At 35.4% G+C, this 27219-nt stretch overlaps 4 protein-coding genes across 10 annotated transcripts; 2 read left to right on the forward strand and 2 right to left on the reverse strand.

Annotated features, from left to right (window-relative positions):
• Window positions 1-468: 468 nt before the first annotated feature.
• LOC106641775 (uncharacterized) lies at window positions 469-5487 on the forward strand. Its single transcript, XM_014356291.2, has 2 exons — window positions 469-1005; window positions 2926-5487. Exons 1-2 carry the CDS (start codon window positions 883-885, stop codon window positions 4744-4746), a joined length of 1944 nt encoding a protein of 647 aa, XP_014211777.2. The 5' UTR covers window positions 469-882; the 3' UTR covers window positions 4747-5487.
• Window positions 5488-5518: 31 nt separating this feature from the next.
• Window positions 5519-7506, reverse strand: LOC106641793 (SUZ RNA-binding domain-containing). Of its 3 annotated transcripts, none has more exons than XM_014356316.3 (4): window positions 7244-7506; window positions 6623-6684; window positions 6352-6523; window positions 5519-6279 (listed from the first exon to the last, which is right to left on the reverse strand). In XM_014356316.3, exons 1-4 carry the CDS (start codon window positions 7295-7297, stop codon window positions 6085-6087), a joined length of 483 nt encoding a protein of 160 aa, XP_014211802.1. In that variant the 5' UTR covers window positions 7298-7506; the 3' UTR covers window positions 5519-6084. The 3 variants fall into 3 exon arrangements, with proteins under 3 accessions (XP_014211802.1, XP_089452076.1, XP_089452077.1); XM_089595950.1 differs by having other exon boundaries at window positions 6352-6526; XM_089595951.1 differs by having other exon boundaries at window positions 6352-6521; window positions 6603-6684.
• Window positions 7507-10953: 3447 nt separating this feature from the next.
• On the forward strand, window positions 10954-15981 carry LOC106641860 (VPS35 endosomal protein-sorting factor-like). Of its 5 annotated transcripts, XM_014356424.3 has the most exons (18): window positions 11129-11335; window positions 11402-11489; window positions 11574-11795; window positions 11861-12023; window positions 12109-12317; window positions 12400-12530; window positions 12613-12789; window positions 12870-13211; window positions 13296-13396; window positions 13531-13712; window positions 13805-13948; window positions 14064-14227; window positions 14297-14459; window positions 14533-14725; window positions 14799-14938; window positions 15037-15198; window positions 15271-15537; window positions 15619-15981. In XM_014356424.3, the coding sequence occupies exons 1-18, from the start codon at window positions 11319-11321 to the stop codon at window positions 15703-15705; spliced, it is 2952 nt and encodes a 983-aa protein (XP_014211910.2). In that variant the 5' UTR covers window positions 11129-11318; the 3' UTR covers window positions 15706-15981. The 5 variants fall into 5 exon arrangements, with proteins under 5 accessions (XP_089452245.1, XP_014211910.2, XP_014211909.2 ...); XM_014356423.3 differs by having other exon boundaries at window positions 14064-14459; XM_089596119.1 differs by adding an exon at window positions 10954-11014 and having other exon boundaries at window positions 11154-11335; window positions 14064-14459; window positions 14533-15198.
• On the reverse strand, window positions 13741-24102 carry LOC106646377 (4-aminobutyrate aminotransferase, mitochondrial-like). Its single transcript, XM_089596120.1, has 9 exons — window positions 23824-24102; window positions 20841-21142; window positions 19509-19595; window positions 18243-18438; window positions 17560-17732; window positions 17058-17198; window positions 16816-16973; window positions 16456-16724; window positions 13741-16384 (listed from the first exon to the last, which is right to left on the reverse strand). The coding sequence occupies exons 1-9, from the start codon at window positions 23879-23881 to the stop codon at window positions 16269-16271; spliced, it is 1500 nt and encodes a 499-aa protein (XP_089452246.1). The 5' UTR covers window positions 23882-24102; the 3' UTR covers window positions 13741-16268.
• Between the last annotated feature and the right edge of the window lie 3117 nt (window positions 24103-27219).

The following is a 27219-nucleotide window of genomic DNA, read 5'->3' on the forward strand; positions in this document are numbered from 1 at the left end:
TGGCATATCTGATTGTGTGTTGTTGACGTCTCTGACATCACCGTCACCTGGTGAAATATAGAATCAATTCCCCATGGACAATAATAAATAATTTCTCTATTATTTACATTGTCCAATATAATCCAATGTGGAGTGTAAAAACCCACATCAGATGATTAAAGACCTCAACGCTCATTCTCTTATGTTTTGAGCTCACGAACTTTTAGTAGGTATACCTACCTACCGGGGGACCAGAGCAAAAAATCATTGATTTAAAAAAATCTCATTTCGGTGGTATGGACTTTTTCTCCGCGATAAATAGGAGCACAAAATATTAGTAGAAATGCAAATAATCTTCGTGTTTGAGCTAGAGGCTAGAGCTTAAAGAGAGCTAGAAAGTGTGAAGCTGGTGGCGCCGCTCTCCTCTTCCGTGGCAGCGCAACCAAATTAACGTCGCTCTTTTACCAAGTTTCCAACAGGGGACGGACTGCCTGCGGACGACAAGCTAGCAAGTCAAGCTGCTCGCCCGCGTTGTTGCTCCTCTCCTCTCTGCTGAATTGCTGATGCTACAACAACTACACAGCAGCAGCTGCTTCGCGCCAAAAGCAGTGGTTAGGGTTGGCTACAAGCTACAAGTTACAAACGTACTTAGTCGGTGTGTGCTGCTTTTGCATGACTACGCTATTTATCACGCAGACACCACAGTGCTTGCTGATGTTATCTGTTAGTGCGATGCCAGTTTTGTAGCGCCCTGCTCTGCTAGTGTGCGCAGCGTTCCCCGCTGCTTGCTAGTTGGAACACGGACAGGACGGACACTCGGTACGGTACGGGGGAAATATATGTATATTTCTTTCTCGCACTATATATCTGTCCCCGTGTGGTGCGAGTAGCAGCAACTTCACCATGGATACCCTGGAGAAGAGCCTCGTGTGCCGGCTGTGCGGCAAGCACTGCCAAATTTCCGTCAACATCTTCGACAAGAACGAAAACCATGTCTGGAAGATCAACGTCATCCTGCCCATTACGGTAGGTGCAGACAGACACACCAAGGCTCCTCTCCTTTTCTTACCCTCGTCTCCTTCATTACGTCTCGTTCGCACAAGCTCTTCTTCTTTCATGTCGACTTACTCTGCTTACATAGGTACTCACTGGCTTGGGTACTTGTAATTTTTTGTCTTTGCCTCTTTCAAGGCATAGCGTAAAACACGCTTGGCTCGCCCTCGTTCACACTCGCGTCATCCTTGTTTTCCTCGCTCGGTAGCTTTACTGTGACATGTAACGGATACGCGAATCCGTTGAATGACAAATAGGTATTTCAATCTTTTTCATATTTTAAAAATTCGCTTGCGCTCACATTATTCCAAAGGGATTTAGGGCTGCTTGGAATTCATCAAAAGGAGCAAGTTAGGACTTTTGCGACGCGAAAATTTTTTCAAAAGTACAACTCGTTCTCAAAAAACTAGGGTACACTTAACTTAAAGTTGCCATTTACTTTTATCTGATTGAATTTTCTTGAAATTCTATTAATTGGTGAATAAGAATCGATTCTATCGGCGCTAAGTTTTTTTTTGACGAGTCGAAGAATATATATTTTTTTTTTTTTTTATATTAAAAGAATATATATAAAAAAAAAAAGATTTCCCTTAGTTCGTCACTAATTGGATGAGAAGTAACGTGTGCCGGGCTGTGCTTTGCCGCGTATATTCTTGATATGAAAACACTAATGATTCCCACTAAAGACCTATTTACCGTTGATGTCAATTACAGTTCCCCGTGTCTATTAGCATCAAATCCACACATAAATATAAGCTCTGTATATCCACGTAAACGTAGATACACGGTTTATAATATGCACGATAATAATAGTGATACTATCCCTATACCACTCCAGGTGTTATCTGTACTGTACAATATCCACGTATTTACGTGGATTTGGAGTGAATAGACACGGTGATTAAAGTTTTGGAGTCCAACAAGTACATGTTTTTTTAATTTTGTAGTAAGTACTACTAATCAACTAACTCCGCAGCTATTAAAAGTGTGGATTTAAATGTGTGTGTATTAATAACATCATTAGCTCAGGTGTACATATATACTTATTCTGTACTTGAGTATGTTGATCGAATTTCCGGACGCGACTACTTGTTACAAGTACAGTCAGTGTTATTGTTTGACATATTTTGTCGTTTCTTATTGAAGATCAATATTGGTATTTTTTTCTTTCCACATGAATATAATTTCACTAATATCCATCCAACAGAGTAAGATATGACTAAATTTAAAATTACAATATATTAAAAGTAGGGAGTATTAGTAATTAGAAAAAAATTAAATACTCAAGTATATTCTTTCTATTGCATCTTTCTACCTGAGATATCAATGGTCTCGGGCCAAGTATTCACTCGATTAACTGAAAATAAACAAAAATAAGAATTCTGTAAGCATTTTTCCAAGTATAAAATGGTCAGAATATGTAAAATTATTTTTACAACAACTGTATCTTGGTGATGATTATTTTATATTTTTATTGCTGGACCTCTTAAATTTTAATGATTTATGATTTCAGGTATTATATTTTATCAAAAATATACGATGTTTTCTCTTTCATTGAGATGAACATTCCAAAAGTGAACTATTCTTTTTTTTTAATAATAATAATTGTTTGTATGCTTTTTTTTCCTTAGTAGTGCAGCTAATCAACATAAATATCAAAATGTATTGAACTGATTTCATTGTGATTGACAAAAAAAATTTTCAATTATTCATCACTCAGTTATTCCTGAAGGCAGTAAATTTCCATAGGGAAAAAAAAATGTCCAAGTCTTATGTTTGATATTCCGCGTAACATTTTAGGTGCTTCATCTACTACTTACATCCAAATTTGTAACATTTAGTACAATTGCATTAAATTATGTTTGACAATAAAAAAAAAACTTCTTTTTGTAGGTACATGAAATGGATTTCTTGCCAAAACAAATGTGTCACAGATGCAGTTACAAGCTCGAGGAATTCTACAATTTCTATGCAGAGTGCGTGAAAACAGATACTGACCTTAAAAATCAATTATCTTGGATGAGGAAAGAAACTTCGGAAGAACAAATTATCACCCCTATGGTGAAAATGAATCCATTCAAAATAAAAACTGAGCCACCTGACTGTAACGACTCCAATTCAAGTGATGTTTTTGGTCATATTAGCAGTTATGGTTCATATGCAAGTCCGATACTAACATGTTCACGCTGTCGATGCCTTTGTAATACAGCTGTTAAAGTAAGTGAATCTCCTACCGAAGTAAAAGCATTTTCTAAAGGAATAGGAAAGCCACTTAACTCGAACGTTAATAATAATAATTTGTGCGGTAAGAATGGTGAATCTAGCAAATCTGAAGATGTAAATAAAAATTGTGAAACCAGTGAATCAACGGATAATGATTGTTCTAAAGAAAATATTGTTATCGAGAAAGAAATCAATACAAAAGAAAAAATTCCTTTGGTAGTCATTAACAGTAGTGAATGCCATTCATCGCAAGATTTAAGTGATGCTACAAATAGAGCATTGAGGCCAAGAAAAAGTTCAGTTAATTATATAGGTCATAAGAAAAAAGTTGCCCACAAACTAAAAGAGAGGTTTAAAAATAAAGTGGATATATGTCCTACAGTAGTAGATCCAGTTGAAGTCAAAGTGACCATTAATTCTTCACGTCATTCTCATCCAGTTATAAAATTAGAAAAAGTGGATGACACCTTGAAAAATTTGAGAGCTCGTAAAAACTTGGAAGAATTTAACAAAAAAATTAAAGAATTGGCTCAAACTAGAAGACGGCTTGATGAAGATCTTAGAAATAAATTTTTACGAAGATTAGAAAATAGAAGTAGAAAAAGCTTTCAAAAGGATGAGAGTCGTAAAAAAAAAGGCTTACTTAAGGAAGAAAAAGTAAAAAGAAAAAGTCTGCAATTGGAAGAAATTCAAACTTCAAAATATTTTACTGATGAAAGTAGAAAAAATTTAGAAGCTGAAAAAATTCAGAGTGAAACAACGTTATTAATAGAGCATAAAAACAGTGAAAATTCACCATCAGATTTAAATGACAGCAGAAAAAGTTCTAAAAGTGAAAAACTGCGAGATGAAGCTTTGTTAGAGAATTCAATGGACAAACCATGTTCAACAAATGATATTTTACAAATCAATGTAAATGATAGTAGTAAACAGAATGCTGAGATACAAGTTAAGCAGGAAGTTGTGAAAGTAAAATCAACAAACCATAAAGTTTTAGATCAATCAAAAGTACAAGATAAATCTTGTGAAATTATTTCAGTGAAAAAAGCATCAAGTTCCTTATACAGACTTCCTAAGTACCCTGTTGTAAAATTAGAAAAAGATTACACATGCAATGTCGATTACCCCAGAGTAAAAATAAAAAGACAATTATCTGTGGCTGATCCAACAAAATTAGTCAATGGTAATGTAGACTGTCCGGTAGAGAGTCAAATTGTATCAAATGATAAAACGAACAAAAAATCTCTCAAAAAGAAAAAAAATCTTAACCCTGAGAATTCAAAAAGGAAAAAGAAAAAATTAAAAGGCCTATTTTATGCAGAAAAAGAAGGAAAAGTGTCAAAGAAAAAAAACAAGGGGTTAAGCATTGTTCACATAAAAAAAGGAACAACTGGAATACCTTCAACAGAGTTTAAACATTTTTGCGAGAAGTGCGACACATGTTTTAAAAATAGAGAACTATTTAAATTGCATCCCTGTTATCAGAAGTAAACACACATATTGGTTGTAAACTCCTATTCAAAAAGTCCAAATTGCATCCTTTTTTTACACTACTTTATTTTGTGAGTAGATCGGCGTTCCACATAAAAAAATTTATTTTTAGATTTCATACAAAATTTTAATGTTTTGTAGATGTGCACGATATCCAACGTACAACATCTAGATGGAACTGAAATTCATCAAAATTGGTAATTTTAATTTAATTCGATTTTTGTAAAATGTCGAATGAATCACCAAGTATTTAGTTATTTCTACTTAATATTAAACATACCCTTGTTATGTTTTGTCAAGCAAAAGCTCTTTAATTTGCAATTTTATCAGATGATCGCTTGCAATGTGCAAAGGGTTAATTAATTTTTTCGAAATGAACTTTGGCAGAAGTTTTCTTTGCGAGTGACATAGGATTTTAGTTCTTGTTATCCTAGTCATTTAAGGAAAACATTTGTCTAATCGAGAAACAAAAGTGTAAAAAAAATAGTTGTAAGAAATTAACGACATTATAGCATGCATATAATAATTTTCTATGTACATTATTTTACGATTAATTGTAATTAGGTACTTTAATACGAAAACACGGATAAATGCACAGAATTACTGTGATATTTAAAATAAAACTAGGTATAAGAATTATCGAAAATCTGACTGCTTGTACATCTTTAAGGAGTGGAAAAATAATAAATTATGTAAAAGAAAAAAAAGTTTGGATTTTTTAAATAAAAGATGATTTCCAAATACGTTTTTAAAAATTATAATTCTTCACCCTCGAATGACTCATCACATTTTCTCGATAGCATGAACTTTCAATTGTTACAAATAGTTGAAATAAAAACATGTAAAAAAATATATACACATTTATTATGTACTATTGTTTGAAGAAAGAGTATAAATTACATGTATATACATGAACATAAAAGAAACGTTCTTTCATTTAAAAATTCTTCACGTCGTATGTGTCAAATGAACAAATAAGCAGCATCTCAGTCATGGTTAATTCGACTGAACAAGGCATTGTCGTTCTTGTGCTTTTTTCCTTCATTAATTATCAAGTCTCTTCTTCACGCTTAGGAAGAATAGTAAGAAGGAGATATAGAGAGAGAGAATTATGCACTTCTCCAAGCAGCGGAGAAGTGCGGTGCGCCCTGCCACAATGTATGGTACCAATGGGCAAGCAATCATCATTGTCATAACGTTGCAATCGCTACTGTAGGCCTCATAGCCGTTCCTTCCTTTCCCTTAACACACTCAGGGATAAGAGAAAAAGTAAGACAGCAGCACAACGAATGACAGGGCTGATGATCTCAGTCGAGCACTATATTGTACAGATACACGCTATCTGCGCACATTAAATCCTTTGGTTCCATCTGGCCCTATGGGCATCCTCGTCACGTTTATCGCTAAATTGCTCGTCCCAGGTATTAACGTTTTACTCTGTATTCTGTTGACCTCTGACACCAGTTTAATTTCTTCTGGGCTCTTTTCCTCCCCTAATATTCGCTTCCTTGCTTCTGCGTATTCCTGTTCCCTCTAAAAGTAAGCACAAAAGTTAAAAAAAAAACCTCAAAAGATAACACTACACAGAAATGTTTATAGACAAACCTGTTTTAGAGACTTAATGGGCTGTTTTGGCTTGTCACCATTGAGCAGCTGGCCTTCGCTCTGTGAATTTCTGTCAGGCCTCTTGAGTATTTTGACCGCGGGCTTGGGCGCATACTGCGTTCGCATCCTCTCGTTGCCGAGTATGATTATCCTCGTTGTTTCGTTGCGGGCTCTGCTGAAACGAAAATAAACTTTAGACTAAAATGTTCACATATATATGTACCACATACGTGTATATTATAGAGAACAGCTGTTCGTTACGTAGATATACCTGTCGTCCTCGAGTCCGTCCTCGCCGTTCACCTCGAGGGCCTTGAGCTTTCTATCTAGGGCCTGAAATAAACACGATGGATATCAAGTTAGAAAAAAATCAAGATAAGTACACTATCACGCTCTTATTACTCATTGGGGATATGCGTATTTATCAGAGACGGAAAAAAAAATCCAAACATGAGTATTTCACTCTCTCACCTTTACGGCAAAAGAGAGTGAAAGTTTGTTGTGTGCATAAGCAATTTGCGATTAAATAAGCATGAGCTGAACGACACATTTATGTGAAAAAAAATGGCACATTTTAATGTCCAAGGCGAAATTCTCCCAAGTATATGTAAGCAGGTAGGTATCTAATATGCCTACATCGAGAGCTGGAGAGAGAAAAACATGATGCAAGTATAATCACGTAAAAACACAGGACGAGAGGAAAAATTTGTCTAATAGATTGTACAAGTCACGAGAGTGTTTGTACCTATACAATTTTGGTTGTTAAAAAAGCGCGGACGAGATTTACTTTGAGGTTAAGTCAAATGGTGTGCAAGAGAGCAGAAGGTGATCAGGGCGCGCCCGGACTCATAGAGCCGACGGCAGCTGGTGGGTCAGGTTTTTAGGAACTTACCCCTGACTCTTCCATCTCCTCCCAGCTATCAAAGACGTCGTCAACGGCTGACATTTCTAGGGTAGGAAGGACACACGCGCGCTCACTGTGTAACCTTTGGCATGTGTCTCTCTCTCCCGAAGCAGCTGTGGCTTTCTCCTCGGGAAGATGCGAGAACCCCCCGTGTCTGCCTATCCCAGACGATGATGACGACGACTGCTACCTAGCTACTACAGTACTATACGTGAAATAACCAGCTGCAGCAGTGACGAGGAGAGAGCGGGTGTAAGACATATCGCGAAAAAGCGGACCCATCGACTCGGCAACCGATAACACAAACACACGTGGATAACAAATAAAATTATAGGTTACCTTTGTATCCGCGGAGCAAAACGTGCACGCGCGCGAGTGGTAATTTTCAGAGAGAGACAATTCATATGAATTGAGAGATCATTAATTGTTGTATGATATGTACAAAAAATTGTTACGATGATTGAATTTGTTCAAAAGTTGTTATTTAAAAATCTAAACTTTTTAATTGGTTTCGGCAAAAAAATGGTGAGATCAAGGCGGGAATGGCAGCCGATAGCTTTGATGTACCTGCATTCGGTAACAGCCGCCCAAGCGGCGTTACCACCACGACCTACGTAATTTTATCATTCTAGTAAAGAGAGCATGGTGTAAGATGTACGTGAAGTTATGTGTAGTAATTAAAGAAATTACTTCTAAGTAATGCCATATGGTCGATTTTATTAAACCATATGAATGTCTATGTTTTTGGAGATAAACTTTTGTGTAAAAAATAAATTTTAAACTTGCCGCAAGTAGCACAAAAAATGTTAACTTTTTATAATCTATCTATGAAATTTGTTGCGGCTGGTTTATATTTAATAAAGTAACTTTACTGTAAGTAGCAATAACTATTTGGATCAGCGCCATCTAGCGGTCTTTATTTTTTGGCCAAAAGTGGCTCCTAAAATTCTTAATCAAAGCATTCAGGATTAGAGCCATTTAGTCAATTATAAACCAGCCGCAACTTATAATAAAGCTATGGAATGAAAAAAATAATCATACATGTATTTTTGGCGGCAAGTTATCAATCTATCTTATGCTTAAAAATTTATCTTCAAAAGTACAAACACATAGGAGGTCAATTTTTGGTAGCAAATAGATTGTTAACTTGCCGCCTAAAAAACATATATTATTATTTTTTGATTTTATAGCTGCAAAATGAGTTGCGGCTGGTTTGTAATAAGCTAAGTATCTCTAAGCGCTAAAGCTCTTCTTCAGAATTCTAGGGCCACTTTTTAGTTCAGAAATTCGCAACGCTAGATGGCGCTGATCAAAAAATTATTACTATTTATTGCAGTAGTATTATTTAATTAATTATAAACCAGCCGCAATCACTATTGTTTGTGTAAAATAAAAAGTTCACGCTATTTGTGCTATTTGCGGCAAGTTTGCAATTTATATTATACCTGAATAGTAACTTCCTGTATTTTTATAATTTTGGGTAAAAGATATATTGCAAACTTGCCGCAAACAGCACAAACAATGTTTAATTTTAATTTTATATCTATAAGAGTAGTGGCGGCTGGTTTATAATTAATTAAATGACACTACTGCAATGGGTGGTACTAATTTTTTTGATCAGCGCCATCTAGCGTTGCAAATTTCTGAACTAAAAAGTGGCCCTAGAATTCTGAAGAAGAGCTTTAGCGCTTAGAGACACTTAGCATATTACAAACCAGCCGCAACTCATTTTGTAGCTATAACATCAAAAAATAATAATATATGTGTTTTTGACGGCAAGTAAACAATCTATTTTTTACCAAAAAATTAACCTCTAATGTGTTTACACTTTTAAAGATGAATTTTTAAGCACAAGATAGATTGTTAGCTTGCCGCCAAGAACACACATATCGTTATTTTTTCATTCTATAGCTTTCTCATGAGTTGCGGCTGGTTTATAATTGACTAAATGGCTCTTATCCTGAATGCTCTGATTGAGAATTTTAGGAGCCACTTTTGGCCAAAAAATAAAGACCGCTAGATGGCGCTGATCCAAATAGTTATTGCTGCTTACAGTAAAGTCACTTTATTACATATAAACCAGCCGCAACGATTCTTATAAATAGATAATAAAAAGTTAACATTTTTAGTGCTACTTGCGGCAAGTTTACAATTCATCTTTTATCTTAAAATCGACCTCCAAAAGTATAAATATTCTACGTATCATCGGTATCAAAATATGCTTATAAAATCGACAATATTTACAAAATTACAATACTCTTGACCTTTTACCATTAACTCATGTAAGCACAAATTAATCAGTCCATTAAAGAGACAACCGAAGAAAAAAGGCCTGAAAAAGAAGCACAGTCACACGAAAAGTCTCATACAAGAATGGAGCATTGGATCTCACTTGATCAGAGAAGGTTGGGTTCTTTGTTTACTTTATAACACTTAAAATTTACATCTCTGTAATAAATGTATTTTTCAATTATAGTGAGATCCGATGCTCCATTCCTAGGAGACTCTTCGTGTGGCTGCTTCTTTTTAAGACCTTTTTTTTTTCAGTTGTCTCTTTTCGACTGATTAATTCACGTGTATATTTGATCGTGATTTACGATTTCTGTAACACAAATTTTGTTATGTACATATTATATAAGTTAACTGTTTATTGGAAATCTAAAGTTGATGGGCTGTTCTTACATTAGTTAATGGTAAAAGGTCAAGAGTATTGTAATTTTGTAAATATTATCGATTTTATCAGCATATTATGATACCGATAATACGTAGAATATTTATACTTTTGGAGGTCGATTTTAAGATAAAAGATAAATTGTTAACTTGCCGCAAGCAGCATCAAAAATGTTAACTTTTTATTATCTATCTATGAGATTTGTTGCGGCTGGTTTGTAACTAATAAAATGACTTTACTGTAAGTAGCAACAATTATTTTGGATCAGCGCCATCTAGCGGTCTTTATTTTTTGGCCAAAAGTGGCTCCTAAAATTCTTAATTGGAGCATTCAGGATTAGAGCCATTTAGTCAATTATAAACCAGCCGCAACTCATGAGGAAGCTATAAAATGAAAAAATAACGATATGTGTGTTTTTGGCGGCAAGCTAACAATTTATCTTATACTCGAAAATTTATCTTCAAAAGTATAAATACATAGTAGGTCAATTTTTTGGTAGAAAATAAATTGTCAACTTGCCGCCCAAAACACACGTATGGTTATTTTTTCATTTTATAGCTTTGTCATGAGTTGCGGCTGGTTTATTATTGACTAAATGGCTCTAATCCTGAATGCTTTGATTGAGAATTTTAGGAGCCATTTTTGGCCAAAAAATAAAGACCGCTAGATGGCGCTGATCCAAATAATTATTACTTCTTATATTAGAGCCATTTAAATAATTATAAACCAGCCGCAACGATTCTTATAGATAGATAATAAAAAGTTGACGTGGTTTGTGCTGTTTGCGGCAAGTTTACAATCTATTTTTCACCCAAAAGTCGACCTCCAAAAATATAGATATTCATATGGTTTAATAAAATCGACCATAATATGGCACTACTTAGTAGTAATTACTTTAATTACTACATTACTACACATAACTTCACGTACATCTTACACCGTGCTCTCTTCACCAGAATGATAAAATCAGAGGCTGTAAAGTTACGTACACACATGACTCCCACGGTGGGAGCTGGAAAAACGTGTCCCGTAACCAGGTCCGACTCCGGAGCCCGGTTTTGTGTATAGGATGCAGTTGGGTGAAAATTGTGCGTATATGTATATGGAAAAACCGCATCTCAGAATTTCAGTCACCGCATGACATGACCGCACACGGCGCACACCGCTCCGCCTTTCTTTTTATACTCTCAATTTTTTTTTTTTTTTCTTTTGATACGAATTTTTTAGGGCATAATCTGCAGATGAGATGGATCGTATAACAAATGGATCGTCAGTCAGATGATAAGTGGAGTTTAAGTATCGGGGCAGCTGTTGGATTGAGACGAAAAGCTCTCTCGTCGTTCCTCTCTGTGTTGATGATACTTTTTTTTATATATTTCCAATATAGAAGAAATGACTGAGATCGAGTGGTATGTTTTTTTTATTATTTATTTTTTAAGTTTGAAATTTATCACTCAAATTTTATAATTTCACAGGTTTGCAAGACCAGTTGATTATGAAGTGGTAAGGACTGTGGATTTAGAAGAGACAGGCGATCATCCGCTCAAACCTGTCACTGTCACGGTAATCAAATGTTTCTTTCTGAATAAATAGTTCTCTCCATACTGAGTTTTGCATAGTTTTGTCATGAGATAATAAATTATTCAGGTCATTGATGGAAAAAGTGGTATCAGGCGTAGTACTTTGAGAAGTGCCACTAGTACCAGTTCCTCCACAAGAACTCCAACACCTACGCAAACAAATGTTCCTGTCAACGTTACTTCATTTGGAGATCCTCTGTCCAGCCACTCATCGTTTGATGGCTCTGATCCTCTCACGCAGTTTGTCAAGGAGGAAATGGATCCTCTTTCTAAAATGGCTTTGGACGAAGTAAATTTCAGTCAAGTACTGGAATTCATTGGAAATATTTATTTTTAATTATGGATATTTTACAGTGGGACTACTCAGCTAATGCATCAGCTATTGGTAGAAAAGCGAAAGACAAAATTGATGAATTAATCGAGCCGTGGTCATCGAGACGTATTGCCATTCTCAATAAGTACACAACATTAGAAAAGTTATCTATTGTTACTAGTTTTTTACCTGGTGGAGAAAAAGGTACTTTCTCGTGCATATAATTATTATTAAACGTTTTCTCATCATATTATTATTATTCACTTGTTAATTCTCCTTGTAACTGCAGTCATAATGAAAGTCCAACCAAGCGGGTCAGTAGTGGACAAAGTCAAAACAAGATTAGAGCAACTAGATGACTTTGAGGATGGTTCTGTGAGACAGATGCACGGTCTAACACAGCAAGAGTACGTGGTAAGAATCGAGCAGTTAAATAATGAACTTGTAAATGCTTGGAACTCCGATCATCGTGTCAAGGCATTAAAAATCGCCATTCAGGTAATTATTTAAAGATTGTTGTACAGCTGGTTTTTCTTGTAAAATTTTTTCGTATTTTTCTGTGATTTGAAACTTCTTTTAGTGTGCAAAATTATTGGTAGATACCTCAGTGACACCATTTTACCCAAGTAAATTTGTCCTTATCACAGATATTTTGGATATTTTTGGTAAATTAGTATTTGGAAGGTTAAAAGTAAAATCAGAGTACATAAAGTACGTTGTTTTAATAGTTCTTTTAAAAATAATCACAGTTAAATTTCGTCATAAACTTTTAATTAATATTTGTAATTGTTAGACCCGGAAGTAAAACTCCAACAAGTTTACCAGATAATTTTACTCCTGACATGGTACCAGAAAATGCAAAAGAGACATGCCAAAATTGGTTTTACAAAATTGCGTCAATAAGAGAACTTGTACCACGTCTTTACGTTGAAATGGCAATTATAAAATCATATAGTTTTTTAACAGCTGGGTAATTCCAGTTATATATAAAAAAAAAAAAATTTTCATTATTTATTGCAATTGTGTTACTATAACTATGTATACTTTTAGTAATTTTAGCGCAGTTTTGATACGCATAACCAGAATGATTCGGGGAATCGGTGATCCATTGGTAGCCATTTATGCCAGGTGTTATCTGTGCCGGGTGGGCTTTAATTTAAAAACACGTGACATGGATTACGTGAAAGAAAACTTGTACGACTTTCTCTTTACGTACAAGCAACTTTTTGCTCCATCCATTGAAAGTTATTTGGATAAGCAAAATCTAGCTCCCCACGCGTATTTAAATCTTTACACACCTGCATTAGACTGGATTTTACAAATCATATCTGCTACAGACAATGAAAATCTTTTGACGGAGGTTCTTAATCGATGTAAGCAACAACCCAACAGGTAAATCTTGCGTTGGTATCCCAATAAATGCCCGTAGCATTCAGTCTATGAAGCGAATTAAAATTCTAAATACTGTTCTTCCAGTGCGCTGTTGTTGAACGCAATTTTAAATTCCTACAAATCAATGTATATAGTACCTCGATCGATGGAATTTCTTAATCTAATCGAAGCATGCCAAGACAATGGTAAGAAATCTTAAGAAAATAGTTCTTACAGTGTAGTATAAAGCAACATTTATTTTACAAATGCTGCTGGAGTATTATTCAATACATTTTGTATACACATACATTTATAAATATATTTGGATGTTTTCTGCTAGGGTACCCACAACATTATTTGTACAGAAGTCTGGGCGAATGTTTGATACGCGAGGCGCCATCCAAAGAAGAGTGTCAAGTGATTTTGAATTCTGTATGGAAGTATATGAAAAGTTTGAAGGAATCGTCGAGATTCATGCACACAATGGAAGTGTGGATACAGTTTGCTGTCATTCATTTTTCGGTATATAAATAATTTAAAACTTAAGAAATTCTTCAAATCGATTTATTTATTGTCACACATACATTTTTTTTTTTTTCTTACGTCATTAACAGGCTAGTGAAATTAACTTATTTTTGGGCGAAATAATCAATCACTTAGGACCGAGTAGAACGTTTGAATATTTTTATCCGCAGTTGCAAAATATTGCCGAAAAAATTGTTGCCTATACTCAAGATTTTGATTCTCTGTTAACAATGGTAAGATTTTTTTGTTGTTGTTTTTTTTTACATGAGTAAATAATCATTGTATAATGAATTTTTACAGATAATTTTACATATAATAACGTGTTTATTGAATTTTTACCATTCACAGGACAACTTTTTACCATTACTAGATCTTTTTCAAAAGGAAAGCATCAAAGTTGAAGTTTGTAAAACAATCGTAGAAAGCTTGAGTAAGCAAAACAATCCGATTGTGGATCCAATCATGATAAACGCTCTTATGTTCATAATGAGGGTAATGCACGACTCGGTCAGGTACATACTTTTTTCTCCAACATTAATTACTTACACGTATGACATGCATATAATGACGAAACATTGTAGCGCACTTACAGTAGAAGACGAGAAACGACAAATTGGCCAATTGATATGTGGGCTCATTCTCAGGGTCGATTACGGTCGAGATTTCGAAAAGCAACTGAATTTTTACGTGGAAGCCCGGGCTGCCTTTCATAATCTCGACGTTGTGCATGCTCAGCTTGTACAGGTAAATTGCTCGAAAAATTATATTTTCTAACCATTACTTGCAACCATCTAAGCACAACTGGTCTGCTCATCAGTGTGTAAATAGATTATCCGTGGATACGAGAAAAATCGTTCGAGGCCACCATACCAGAAGAACTTCTGCGTTCGTGAGAGCTTGCGCTGCATTTTGTTTCATCACGATACCCTCGCTAACTGGGGTTCACACAAGACTTCAGTTGTACTTATTGTCAGGGCAAGTCGCTCTTCTCAATCAGTGTTACGGTCAAGGTGAGACGGTTTGTTTTGCAGATCGTTTTATAACTAACTTTGTAACTGATAAACTTGAAAATATCTTTGACAGCCGATGCGTGCTTCAAGGCAGCCTTGAGTTTGGTGCCGGAAATGCCAAAAAATTTGGAGATCGATGGAAGAAACCAAAGTTCGGAACCATACTTGCTCTCTTACCTCTCGAATTTTCTCTCTACTCTGCTCGTAGTTCCGGTATGAGATATTTATCATTCGTGGTTCTTTTATTACACGTCGATTCGATTCGAGATAATCAAATACATTGTTCGTCCTTGCATCAAATTCGTCAACAGGATAGTCCAGAACACGGAGTTTTGTATTTAATGCGAGGCCTTCTCAATGCGGTTCAGCGCTATTTTGACGACACTAGCATGACCAAGTCTCATCTTTACTTACGCGTACTCGATCTTTTATCCACGATAACACAAGATTGTTATCCTTACCACATAGATAAGGTAAGAGTACGAAATATTCGAGAATGGTACCCCATTATTAATTGATTTTTAATTTTTGGCACTTGCAAACAGGTCGATTCCAACGATAAACTTTACGGATCCGATGAAAAATTCGTAAATGAAGTCAATAAAATGTGTTCGAAAGTTCTGGAGGAACTGTTGAGTCACTTGAAGCTACTCGGGCAAACTGAGCAGTTTGAAAAACAAGCTGGCCTCGCTCTCGAGCTCTTTGTACACATGATCATCAGAGCGGATTTGACGAAACCGTCGATGTCGCACATCGCCGTTAATTTGTGGAATTTATCCCAAAAGCACGGAGCACTCGATCAAAAAGTCAAAGTACGTAACACGCGACCATTAAAATACGTACATGTACGTCTATGTGTATTTTTTCTTACATCTCTATTATAATTTTTTTAGATAAAAACATTGGAGTATGTTGTACGAAAGAGTCAATCGCCGGAATTCGAACACATTGCCGAGATGTTGAAAAAAATGTCAAAGTAGGAACAAGAAAGACTTTTGTACAGCTGATATGTGTAAGTGTACAGTGCGAAATGTTAACTGAAGGCTTCCTCGAAGGACCAGTATTACACGCATAAACACGCCGTCGACATTTGGTTGGCGGCGTCTTTACCGAAGAGAAAATGAAGGAACACTATTTGTAAGAATATTTGTATTTGCTGTGAAACGCTTTTTATACGTGTAAAATGTCGACGAGGCTGATACAGCAAGAAGTTGTAAATTATACCTTTATACATATAAACGAGAAAAAAAACAAAAACAAATACAAGCTATACAATTTGCAAGCTACACTTCAAATCAATCTTCCCTCAAACAAAATCGACGTAAAAGAAAAAAATAAAATTAAAAATCAAAGTTACGGATACGATCCAATATATAATCACAGGGAATGCAAAAGTATGAATACAGAACAGTTGCCAATAGAAAATTGAAATTACAATCTCTCACAGGCACACCGACCCAGGTAGCCCCGGGCCTGCTCTCGCTGCGCACGTGGAAGACTTGTGTGATATTTTTATTATTCTCTGTCTCGTCATTTCAAATGCTTATCCCTTCAATACTGAGCGAAGGTTGTCCAGGAATATGTTGGCGTGGTGCTCGGTGAACGTGAGAGCCGGCCTCAGCCGTACGGCGCAGTCACCGCAGCCTCCCGCTTGAATACCTGCAAGGGGATTGTGCGTTGATTGAATTTTCCACAACCGCAGCCACACGCGTCCAGAAGGTCATCCCTACCTCGTTTCAGGAGCTTCTTGATCGTCGCGTCTCTGAGCTCCGAAGTGGCGCAGTTGAAGGCGATGAAGGTGCCCTTGCCCCGCGACGAATTCATCGTCCCCGAGAACTCGTTCTCCATCTTCCTGAGCTCGGCCAAGGTGTAATCGCCGACTCGGGTGACCAGGTCCAACAGGTTGTCCTTGAATATCACGTCAACGACCGCCTCCAGGAGTAGCAGCTTGCTCGGATCGCCCATCCAAGTGTTGAACACGCGGTAGGCTTGCTTCGGTCTGACGCGAGAAAAACGTGTTTTTTTGTTTTTATTCTCAAGCTTTTTTTTTTTTTTTTAGTACAACCGGGTGTGTATACAAACGTCAGTACTTCATCTCCTCGAGGTGGTAGTAGCCGCCGAGCTGCATCTTCTTGCTGAAGGTAACGATGTGGGGCGGTGACTCGAGCTCAAAGTGCTCGTGGCACCACATCTTCCCGGTCGGACCGCCACCGGTTTGGACCTCGTCTATCAGCAGGGCCGCTTCGTTCTAAATTCGATCACCCGTCGTATTCACTCTTTTAACTGGTTTTTTTTTTTTTTTTTTTTTTTTCTCCTTTAGTTTTTGGCCTACCTTTTTGGTGATTTGCTGCAGTTTTTGGAAAAAGTAGTTGGACCCGTGGTTGTCACCACCCTCGGCTTGGATCGGCTCGACTATGACACCGGCCACGGGAACTCTTTTCTCCTTGCTGTACGTCTCGAAGAGCTCCTCGATCTGCAATCATTAATTGTTATTCTGAGTTTTTATCTGTCGGAAATGGAAAGAAAAAAAAAAAACCACCTATTTTAGACACGATATTTAATTATTTACATTTTTCACCGCAATGTGTGCTCGGTAAATGACCTACTAACATCGATTCATCATACATTTTCACGAAACCTGCACCCAACCATAGCCATACTTTGCTGATGATCGAGATAAAAATAAATACGACAAAAACTAATATCATTTAACAAAATCACTTTGTCATATTCCCCAATTGAAATAAATTGAAAGAGACGATTGTTATTAAATTTATATTTATACATATGTACATGTATACTTGGTAAAAAAAAAAATAGTAAAAACAGCTGACCTTGGCCAAGCAGCGCTCGTCCTCCTGTTTGTTTTCTCGCTCGTTGCTGTCGAGCGGATACTTGTAGCGCGGAAACGGCGCGATCGGCCAGTCGAAAGACGGCACGTCGATCTTGTGGATGTACTTGCTGTGGGTCGTCGACAGAGAGCCGAGGGTCCGCCCGTGAAAAGCCCCTGCAAGAATATACAACTTGTTGCAAAAAGCAAATCGTTTTCTCCTTCTTACCGATATTTTCGGACAGGGAGATCGGTACATACGAGATAATGGAAAAAACTGCGGGGTCTAACGATCAAAGAGTTTTTAAACTCTTTCTCTAAGGAAATCATATTTATTTATTTTTTTTTTATCGCACGTGCATCAAATAAAACCAGCAGCGAACGAAAAAGATCGCGGGAGGAGGAGCTCCCCATTTGCTCTCTGGGCATGAATAATGTATGAGTGTTTGAGTGTTGTGAAATTTCGCGTGTACTATTTGTATGCGCATATTGATGAAGACACGAGTGAAGCGGTGGAGCTCGAAATTAAAAAAAAGGCTACAGGTTTTTCGATGAAACGTGTGTACATGTACATCGTGGGAATCGGTTATTATTATTTTTATCGTTAAACTTGACACGCGCGTTTAAAAGGAAGGGTCAACCTATAAGGAGGGAAGAAATAAGGAAAAAAAAATTGCGTCGTGATACCCTCGAAGGACATGATGGAGTATCGGGGCGAGCCGGGCACTTGGTTGAACATGCAGCTTTCGATCTCTTGCTTGGTAAACGGAGCCCCGTGTCTCTGCTTGTCGGCGTACCAGATGAATATGTTTTTGAACGAGTTCTCGTTCGAGCAGGAGCCGCACATCATCGTCGTTATGTGCGAGAAACCGGGTGGTGCCACCTTCAACCCAATTACAATGCCATTCAGATTATTTTATTTTATTTTTTTTTGTGCTCATAAACGTAAATTTGATCGTGATAGTCGCTTGATGGTTGTGTTTAGTTATCATATTGAATACAGTTATTGTATATTTTTTGAACAGTACCTACATTTTATATGTGTAAAAAAGGCACTCGCGTTTCCACTCAGTTTCGTTCAAATTAATATTTATAAAATAGGTACAGATGATGTTCAATTTACCTCGGGACCGAAAGTTTTCGGATATTCTCGGATAAATGTATTGTTCCGAAATAGGATTCAGGAAGAATATGGTATCAGTAGTTTGTGGGTGGATTCCGTCATGAGAATGTTGTGAAGGGGATGAAAAAAATCGACCATAGCACTCATTGTTAGAGAAAATACTACAGAGTAGCCAACAAACAAAGAAAAACTATAAACACATCGTTAAACACACACGTCTCAAAACACTTCTTGTTGAGGCGATGGATTGTAGCGTAGTTTTCTTTTTTTGTTGTATTCTTGTAGTTGTGTATTGTTAATAAAGTATTTAGGCAATCAATTTTTCGAGCACATTTTGACCATCACTCTATGTTATAGCTATAGCTTTTTTTTTTTTTTATATTATAGTGCTCTACGTCCGGCTCCTTTAATAAAGGCACTACTATGGGCACTTAGCACTTGGGAGAAGGAAGGGAAGAGGGATGGGAGGCCTCCCATCACTGGGAGGGGGGTAGGGGGAAATTAGGCAATTATGCTGCAAGAAGGTCGCCTAAACCCTCCTCGAGGAGCATTGCGTGGTGAAAAAGCACATGTGAAAAATCACAGAGGTACTTGCCCGAAAAAGTCGCACTATGGCCGGGAATTGAACCACGGTCTCCCGCGTGCCAATCCACGACATAGCCGACCGAGCCACCGCGCGCTCATAGCTATAGCTAAATTAGACGCAATCTTTTAACAAAAAATGAGATTTGATTTTTTTTTAAACAAATTTACGATGGTCCCATTATTTGTCAGAGGTAAAACAAAAGAGTATTTCAATGCTTGTGTTGTATGAAAAACAAAAAACTCACTCCTTTCCTGAGCAAAACTTTTTTCATTTTTTCCGGCCAATCCCGATTGGGAAACACCCCGAGGGCAGGTCGATTGGCTATCATTTTCTGCAAAAAAACCATACATATTAAACTATAAACTATACATTTGTTTTCATTTTTTTTTTCCATCATTTCAAGCAATATAAATGTACACAATAAACCACACAAATTTTCGTTTGAACGATGGTTGTGCTTCGCGGTTAATTTATTAATTATGTTGTTGAAACTTTCTAGATTATTTCTTGAGGTTTTGTGCATAAGCACACGATCAGTAAGAGCTAATTTAGGAGTGAGAATAAAAACTCCAAAGTCAGGTGTTAGTTTGAGCAACGTTTCGTTGGTCTTAACGCCAACCTCATCAGGCTCAGTCTATATCGTTAAGACGATCGATTTCTAGATTATTACTTAGCAATATTCATCAAATTTAGACAAAAATTTGGTGCATTGAAAAAATACTTTTTTTATTGTATTTGATCCAAAGATCATCAGTTTTTGTTTTTTTCCCACATAAAAGTAAATAAATTTTTTTTTTTCGCGAACTTTGCATGTTTGTGTGTGCACACAGTGTGCCACTTGCTCAACATCTAGCAAATTAAGCTACTCAATAATAAGTGATATGTGTAAGAAAGATCCTCGAACGATTAATTTTTCTGTGGTAGCTTTTTCGATAAACGCCAAATTTCAGTGTCTTCGATTTCTCTCTGATACTTAAATCAATGGTCAATCAAAACACAGAAAACACGGCAAACGTATCGCAAAACGTTTCACAAAAAACATTGTTTTAGCAAATTTATTAAGTATTACAGTAAAAATGAAGTTGTAATAACGTTGCAAGAAACGCTGGGAGATGGTTGAAAATAACTTCTACACTATATAATATATATACTTTGGCGTTAATTAATTTTCTTGGGAAATTATAACCAGAAGAGGCACTGGTGGGTAAAAAACATATGGGGGGGATTGAGCAAACTTAGGATTAACAATTTTTTATGAATAATTAAATTTTACGTTTTATTGTTATTTGCATGAATAATAACATCGAGATTAATTAGCTCCACCCATCGGATCTATGATCGTGGAAAAAATCAACGAAAAAGTATAGTATAGATAGACGTGACATATTTACAACACGTTCTAAGAGTATATGTTTATGATATTTCAACCTCATTTTTGCACAACATAATACGATGTATAAAGTGCACATAGTATATATAAGCTTAAGAATGACGTTTTTCCATAGTTTGTAAAACGTCGTGGGTTATCGAGGGAACAGGAGATAAAAAATACGGTAGACATAGTGGCTCAATTGACCTGATTGTAGGGATCCTTGAGCGCGCGGAGCATAGCCGGGTGATTGTACCCGAGGGGCATCGACGATATCTGCATGTAGAGGTCGAGGAGAAGGTTGCCGTCGACGTCGGCCAGGTAATTGCCGGCCGATTTCTCGTAATCGGCGAACAACTGAACCGAACCGGCTTGTTGGATGCCATTGAGCTCGCGGTACAGCTCCAAGGACTGGGGCCCCGGCACCTCGCTGGCAACCAACGGGCCCCTCGGCTCCTCCTCCAGGCCCTGGATCCTCGTGGACAGGCAGCGCGTCTCCCCACCACGACCTGTTGGTCATATATCGTTATTCAACGCCGGTCATCGCCAATCGGGAAACAGTGTGTTCCAGGTTTTAAGTTTACAAGATTTCGGTCACACTTTCGGGTTATTTTTACTTTTGCGTGTACCGTCGTACAAGAAAATGTTGATCCAGTACGTGTATTACCCAAGGAGTTGTCAGTATACATTCAAACAAATACAGGCTTAAGAAAAATCCTTCTACAAAAGTTCTCCTAGTGTACCCAATGAGTAAAAATTATTTTATCTCGTTTGATTAACCACGTAGATCAACATGTGTTGGATAGTACGCGCGTACACCTTGTTCGTATCAAAATAAGGCTTCGATGTACTTCCTTTTATTTATAGTCTTGGTAATGGGCTTAAATATTTTTTAAACGAAGCAACAATTTCTTGGAACCAAAACAATGTTTACTGGAATAGAGTAATCCAGCAAATGTATTCTCGCAAAACAAAACAATATTGTATTGTATAATAAGAACATTTTTTCAGTTACGATAAAAGTTTTGGAAAAAAAAAAAAAAAAAACATTATTCAAAGAGATTACGTACTCAAAACTTATCGAGTAAATAATTTATTGAATCTAAGACATTTTCTTTCAGAGTATCTAATTAACACCGATACATGAAATAAAATGTAAATATTGAACAAGTAAAAAATAAGATGATCTATAATATTTAATGTACAATTGGTGTTCACAAAAATGTCGAGTGTTAGTTGTAAAATTTAAGATGAGAGACTCCTCTAGTTCATAATTTTATGGTTTTTGTTGTTTGAAGAATTTTTAGTTAAAACGTAGTTTTTCGGAAGAGTCATGGAAAATATTGAAATTCATCCGAATAAGAAACAATAAAGTTTTAAATTGTATCAATAATCCAAATGTTACGTGAAATAAAACAAGTTTCACAATACATGAATGTGTACGCGAGAAAATGACGTTATTTACGGCGATGCTGAAAAAAAAATAAGTGCGTCAAAAATTAGAGCTACTCAAATCTGTAAGTTACAATTATCGTATCAGATAAGATAAGAATTTTTTCAGTTACCATGTGCATGCGAATTATATCAATGATGCGTATACTATCATACATGAAGAAATCCAGAAAAAATGCCATTTTTTATGCTCCAAATAAAAAAAAAATATATATATATATATTTTTTCAAGGCACACCTTTCGGATACAGTCTTTCTGTACTCTTAATTAAGTATTTCAACCATAATTTTGCGGTAAGAAATTTTGAACGGGATATTTTTAAAACTGAAAACAAATTATTTTAGCAAAGCATCAATTCGGTTTTTTTTCCTTCGATTTTCCAAGTGTCCAAAAAGATGATCAGTTCAAAAATTATGAGCATTCGGAGTTCTACAATTAATTAAGTAGTTAAATGAAATTCCCCAAACTTTTGAACTTTAAGTGCACGTAATTTAACCCCAACTGTTTTTCTAACGTAAGACACAAAAATTAAAATTTATTAAAGCTTCGTTATTTTGTAGAACTTGGTTTTTTTTTTTCCAAGTAATTCGTAACGATCTCTTGGACTTGAGTATGAGCGAAAAACTAAGAAAGAAAATTTTAAATTAAGAAGTTAAGTTTTTAAATAAAGTAAATACATTTTTTTAAATACTCATCTTCGAGCTATTTTGTACAGCCTTTTTAACGTAGAGTTTGACATCATTTTTGAAATGTAAAAACGTTTTATATTATCTATAAAAAAAAAAAAAAAATTAATGAAAAAAGTTTTTTACAAAGCCTGTCTCGCGTGTAAAGATCATTTTACGCCTTCAAAAAGTTTTAAAATAATTTTTCAAGACCCAAAAACGCCGGTTTTTTATCGACCACCTCATACAGACATCTGCCGTGGCACTACTACTTGTAAAAATACTATATTTAAAAAAAAAAGATAAAAGCGCGTCCTTCGTACGCAAATTGAGCGATTAGGTTTAACTGAGCCCACTTAGGACCAATTGAACGTGAGGCTATAATGTCTGCATATACCTACAAGCCCGGAACACATGATACATACATACGCACGCGTCCTCCTCCGACCAGAGCACCAGATGAACCGATTTAAATTTTCAAATTGAAATTGAAATATTGCTTTTATATGAAGGAACAAGAGAAAATCACCAAAGATGGCACATACAAGTATATTTATTGGATGAATGTACAATAATACAGTCCTCGAACGAAATCCGACTTGTTTTATCACCGATTGTTAAAACCGATAGCTGAATATGAAAAGATCGCGTAATCACAAAAATTTATGTTAAAAAATGTTTGAAAAGCCAAATCTTTAAAGACATGTGGTACATTGTTATCAGAAATGACACGTTTTTCCAAACTATTTTAAGATAACATCTTGATCGAAACAAATGTTTGAGATGGCACACATAAACAGACGTACTTTTTTTTCCAACTCAACCATTGAAACGAGATGTATACGTTAAAAATACAGAAAACCGGCGATCGTATAGGTAAAAATCCTCAACAGGCGTGCGAGTGTCCGCGCATCCCTCCCACAGGGGCTGAGAAACTATCGATCCCATCCCTTGCGCGGATGCTGCCAACTACAACGCACCGATACATATTTTTTTTTTTCTTTCCATGTGAACAAAAAAAAATAAAATAAAATAAAAATAAGCACAACTGCACGGCCCCTTTGGTTGTTACCTCGAGTCTGGGCCAGGACACCTCGAAAGACCGGCTGCACGATTCTCCTGGACATCATAGCGCTCGAGCCACCAGCTGATTTGGTTTTTTTTTTTTTTTTTTTTTTAATTTATTCAATCACCGCTTGTCACTCGACACGGGAAGTGTACGCGGGTGCGATATCACGAAGCAGATCTCTCGAAGCTGGAACAACTGGTGGTGGTCATTAAACGTAACGAGGGAGTAAAACGACCATATGTGAAAATAATGATCAATATGGGTGTGTCACTCGCTTTTGGCTCGACGGCTCGAGCGCAACTGATTGGGTGGTACGGGCCCCGATGATAATAGGTGGGCTCTCTCTTTCTCTCTTTTCTTTGCTGCGCGTGGGAGTGAGATGCCGAGAGCGTTTTTGTTCGCTTCTTCATTATAATGGGTGTACGCGAGATGCAGCGTATTTGCCGTGGATACTGTTGTTGATTTTTTTTTTTTTTTTTTTTTTTCATTTCACACGATGATGATATTTTACGGATTTTTGGGTTCTGGTTTAATAAATAAAATACAATTGGCATGGTTAATGGTTCAAACATTAAAAATGGTGCCAATTTAATATTTTCTTGAAATAAGATTATGCCTTTTTATTTCGAATGAAAAATACTTCTGATTATAAACAAAAACAAAAAAAATGTGTATATATGCTTTGTTAAGATAGTATGCATTTGGTATTAATTTAATAAATATTTTCTTGAAGCAATTTTTCATTTCAGTGTATGTAAATAGGGGTTTTACAAACATTACCTCAGAATCTTATCAAAAACATCGATTATTTACGTTAAGGTTGGAACTCTATATTTTCTACGTTTTTTTCTACAAGATCAAGTACAATTACTTTAACCCAACGCTAATTTGAAGTAACTAAAGCATATTGTAGCCCACACGAGTTTATACAGGATTAATACAGAATAACTTAATTAAACATTTATACTGCAGGAAGTGAAATTTGTTTAAGCAGCCATTCTCACATTTATATTATCTTCATGAGTTTCGACTCTGGATTCGTAAGGTATTATTTTTAGAAAATCACGTGAAATGCGCCAGGAAGTTTTTTCTTGTGCTTAAAATAGAAAAAAGGAAATTTTCGAGTTTCAAAGGTGGAAGATACTTTGAATATTTTCGATTACTGTTTCAAATGTAGTTGCAATAGTTATTTTGCACAAAATGCGTACCACCAATGTTATTTACAGGATTTAGAAAATATTCCAATTGGCTTTTCATCGATTACTTGAATAGCTATACATTTTTTTTTTTTCAAAATAATTACCACAAGTTTACTGTAACGTGCTTACGATTTTTGTCAAAATTTTAGTAAGTGTCAAATCTATAAGTTGTTATACGTTTTATAACCCCCGTGCATTAAATTCGTTCTATTTCTTTAAAATTAATAAATTTTTCAAACTTGGATTTACAGTACAAATGATATGAAAAGCTTTGTTTTCTTATACATAGAAATAGCTTCGCAATCGTTAAAAAAATACTACAAAACAAATAAGTACACTGATTAATTCGTCCCAAAAGTAAAATATTAATTACACATGATGATTTTTCTAATCACAAGAATATACGTTTAAATTGAAAAAAAAAATCACGTCTCGTTTTGGTGTTTTTATCTTAAGGAGGTATAGGAGTCACATCACAAGTAATTTTTGACTTCTATTATGAATGTGCTGTTTTTATTCCATATCTATTTCTCCGACTGATAAAAACTAGTTTGTTTTCACTAGAGAGTCAAGTACGATGATATACATGGTACACAATATATTTAAGTATACTTACGTCAACAAATTTTTTTTCAACTTTTCCAGGTACTTAGTCATTAAATTTGTAGATACCATGCAATATAGAACAGTGAAGAAAATAAAATAAACGTAGGAAACGTGAAACACATAAGTAAACTATTATCTAAAGGTTCCATAATTATAGTGTACCACCCACCACTCATCATTGATGAAAAAAAAAAGTACGAATTGGTACACATTACTTTCTAATTTTCTACTCATTCGTTTCAATGAATAGTGTCGCAAGCTCCGATTTCCAGACGTCTGAGAAAAATAATTAAAACTAAATATTAATTTTTACTGGCTTGTCAACGTAATTCGAATTCAGAGAGTTGACTTTACTGGATTTGCAGTGTGGAAAATGTATTTTTCAATGATTGAATCAATAATTTTTTCATAATTATATAGTTAAACAGGACAAGCTTACACAAAAACTTATTTTCAACGAACAAGTAACTTTATTCCTCAGGCAATATGGATTTATTCATCGTGTGACATCTGAAGACATATCTAGGGTTTCTTTTGCAACTATACATATCACGATTAAATTTTAATCGAAAAATGGTAAAAAAAGAACATTTAATACATATTTGGGGCGTAGTGTATTTAAAACCAAGTGATCAAAATTATGGATATATTGACATGAACATCTAGTTAAATCATTAAGAAGTAATTTAGAAAGGAATTTAGCTAATCTCTGATACAAAAAATTTTTCTGCCACTAATTTTTTAATAAGTTTTTTGTTCGATTTTATCACATATTCGTAGATTTTTGATGATTTTTTTATTTCACCATTATTCGCTAAAGAAATATGGATGACTTTATTTTCATACAAATTGATTGATTTCACACAAATTACATCGGCAGGTTGGTTATACTTAATTATACTTAAATTTGTAATAAAACGCCAGCTAATTCAAAAAATCTTTTATTTTTAATAGTGATGTATTATTTTTTTTTTTACGAGCGAAATGTATGGAGCACTAAAAATGTAATAACTATCAATGCAGATAATAATTTGGAAATTGGGTAAAGAACCTTTTCAAGATTTAATTTTTAGACTTACAAGTATGTTATTGAAGCATAAGAAAATTTTTAAAAGTCAACCCTACCTGGTCTTATAATTAAAATTTCAAACGTACTTTTTTTTTTTGAAGGACTTTTGTATTGTGCTATGATAAACCGAGAGCCAGTGTCAAAACCAACGGTCAAGTACGCCACGTAAACGATATAGATAACATCAACCAATTAGTCTACTGACCTTCGATAAAGTATATACGTACGTGGCACAAACTGTGACATATAGTATATGTGTACAATTTTTTTTTTTTTAAATCTCTAGTAATTGTTAGTTCGTAAATTAAGTTCCAAATGATTACATGGATACGCGTGTACAATGTGTGTACATGATGACTTTCTTTTGTCTATAGATCGACGAAAGTGATTAACTCTTGAAAGGGTTTTCATCACAAAATAAAATAGTTGGAAATCCCTTGAATAATTTTAAACAAATTAATAATTGTACATTCAAAGTAAAATATTAAAAATTTATTAGTCATTTGTTTAACGTAATTAATCAGT

The sequence above is a fragment of the Copidosoma floridanum genome, unplaced genomic scaffold, assembly GCF_036245765.1.
Source record: "Copidosoma floridanum isolate Cflo_tuat_1 unplaced genomic scaffold, Cflo_Japanese_pri ptg000029l, whole genome shotgun sequence".
Lineage (NCBI taxonomy): Eukaryota > Metazoa > Arthropoda > Insecta > Hymenoptera > Encyrtidae > Copidosoma > Copidosoma floridanum.

Excerpts from the sequence above, each read along its gene's own strand:
- LOC106641775 (XM_014356291.2), top strand. The coding sequence starts at position 883 with ATGGATACCCTGGAGAAGAGCCTCGTGTGCCGGCTGTGCGGCAAGCAC. Across the intron at positions 1,006-2,925 it reads ACGTCATCCTGCCCATTACG|GTACATGAAATGGATTTCTT; the intron begins GTAGGTGCAGAC and ends TTCTTTTTGTAG.
- LOC106641793 (XM_089595951.1), bottom strand. The coding sequence starts at position 7,297 with ATGTCAGCCGTTGACGACGTCTTTGATAGCTGGGAGGAGATGGAAGAG. Across the intron at positions 6,685-7,243 it reads AGGAGATGGAAGAGTCAGGG|GCCCTAGATAGAAAGCTCAA; the intron begins GTAAGTTCCTAA and ends TGTTTATTTCAG. Across the intron at positions 6,522-6,602 it reads GTATATCTACGTAACGAACA|CCCGCAACGAAACAACGAGG; the intron begins GCTGTTCTCTAT and ends GTTTCAGCAGAG.
- LOC106641860 (XM_089596119.1), top strand. Across the intron at positions 12,790-12,869 it reads TATAGTTTTTTAACAGCTGG|TAATTTTAGCGCAGTTTTGA; the intron begins GTAATTCCAGTT and ends GTATACTTTTAG. Across the intron at positions 13,949-14,063 it reads TTGATTCTCTGTTAACAATG|GACAACTTTTTACCATTACT; the intron begins GTAAGATTTTTT and ends TACCATTCACAG.
- LOC106646377 (XM_089596120.1), bottom strand. The coding sequence starts at position 23,881 with ATGATGTCCAGGAGAATCGTGCAGCCGGTCTTTCGAGGTGTCCTGGCC. Across the intron at positions 21,143-23,823 it reads TGTCCTGGCCCAGACTCGAG|GTCGTGGTGGGGAGACGCGC; the intron begins GTAACAACCAAA and ends TATGACCAACAG. Across the intron at positions 18,439-19,508 it reads AAGTTTTGCTCAGGAAAGGA|GTGGCACCACCCGGTTTCTC; the intron begins GTGAGTTTTTTG and ends ATTGGGTTGAAG.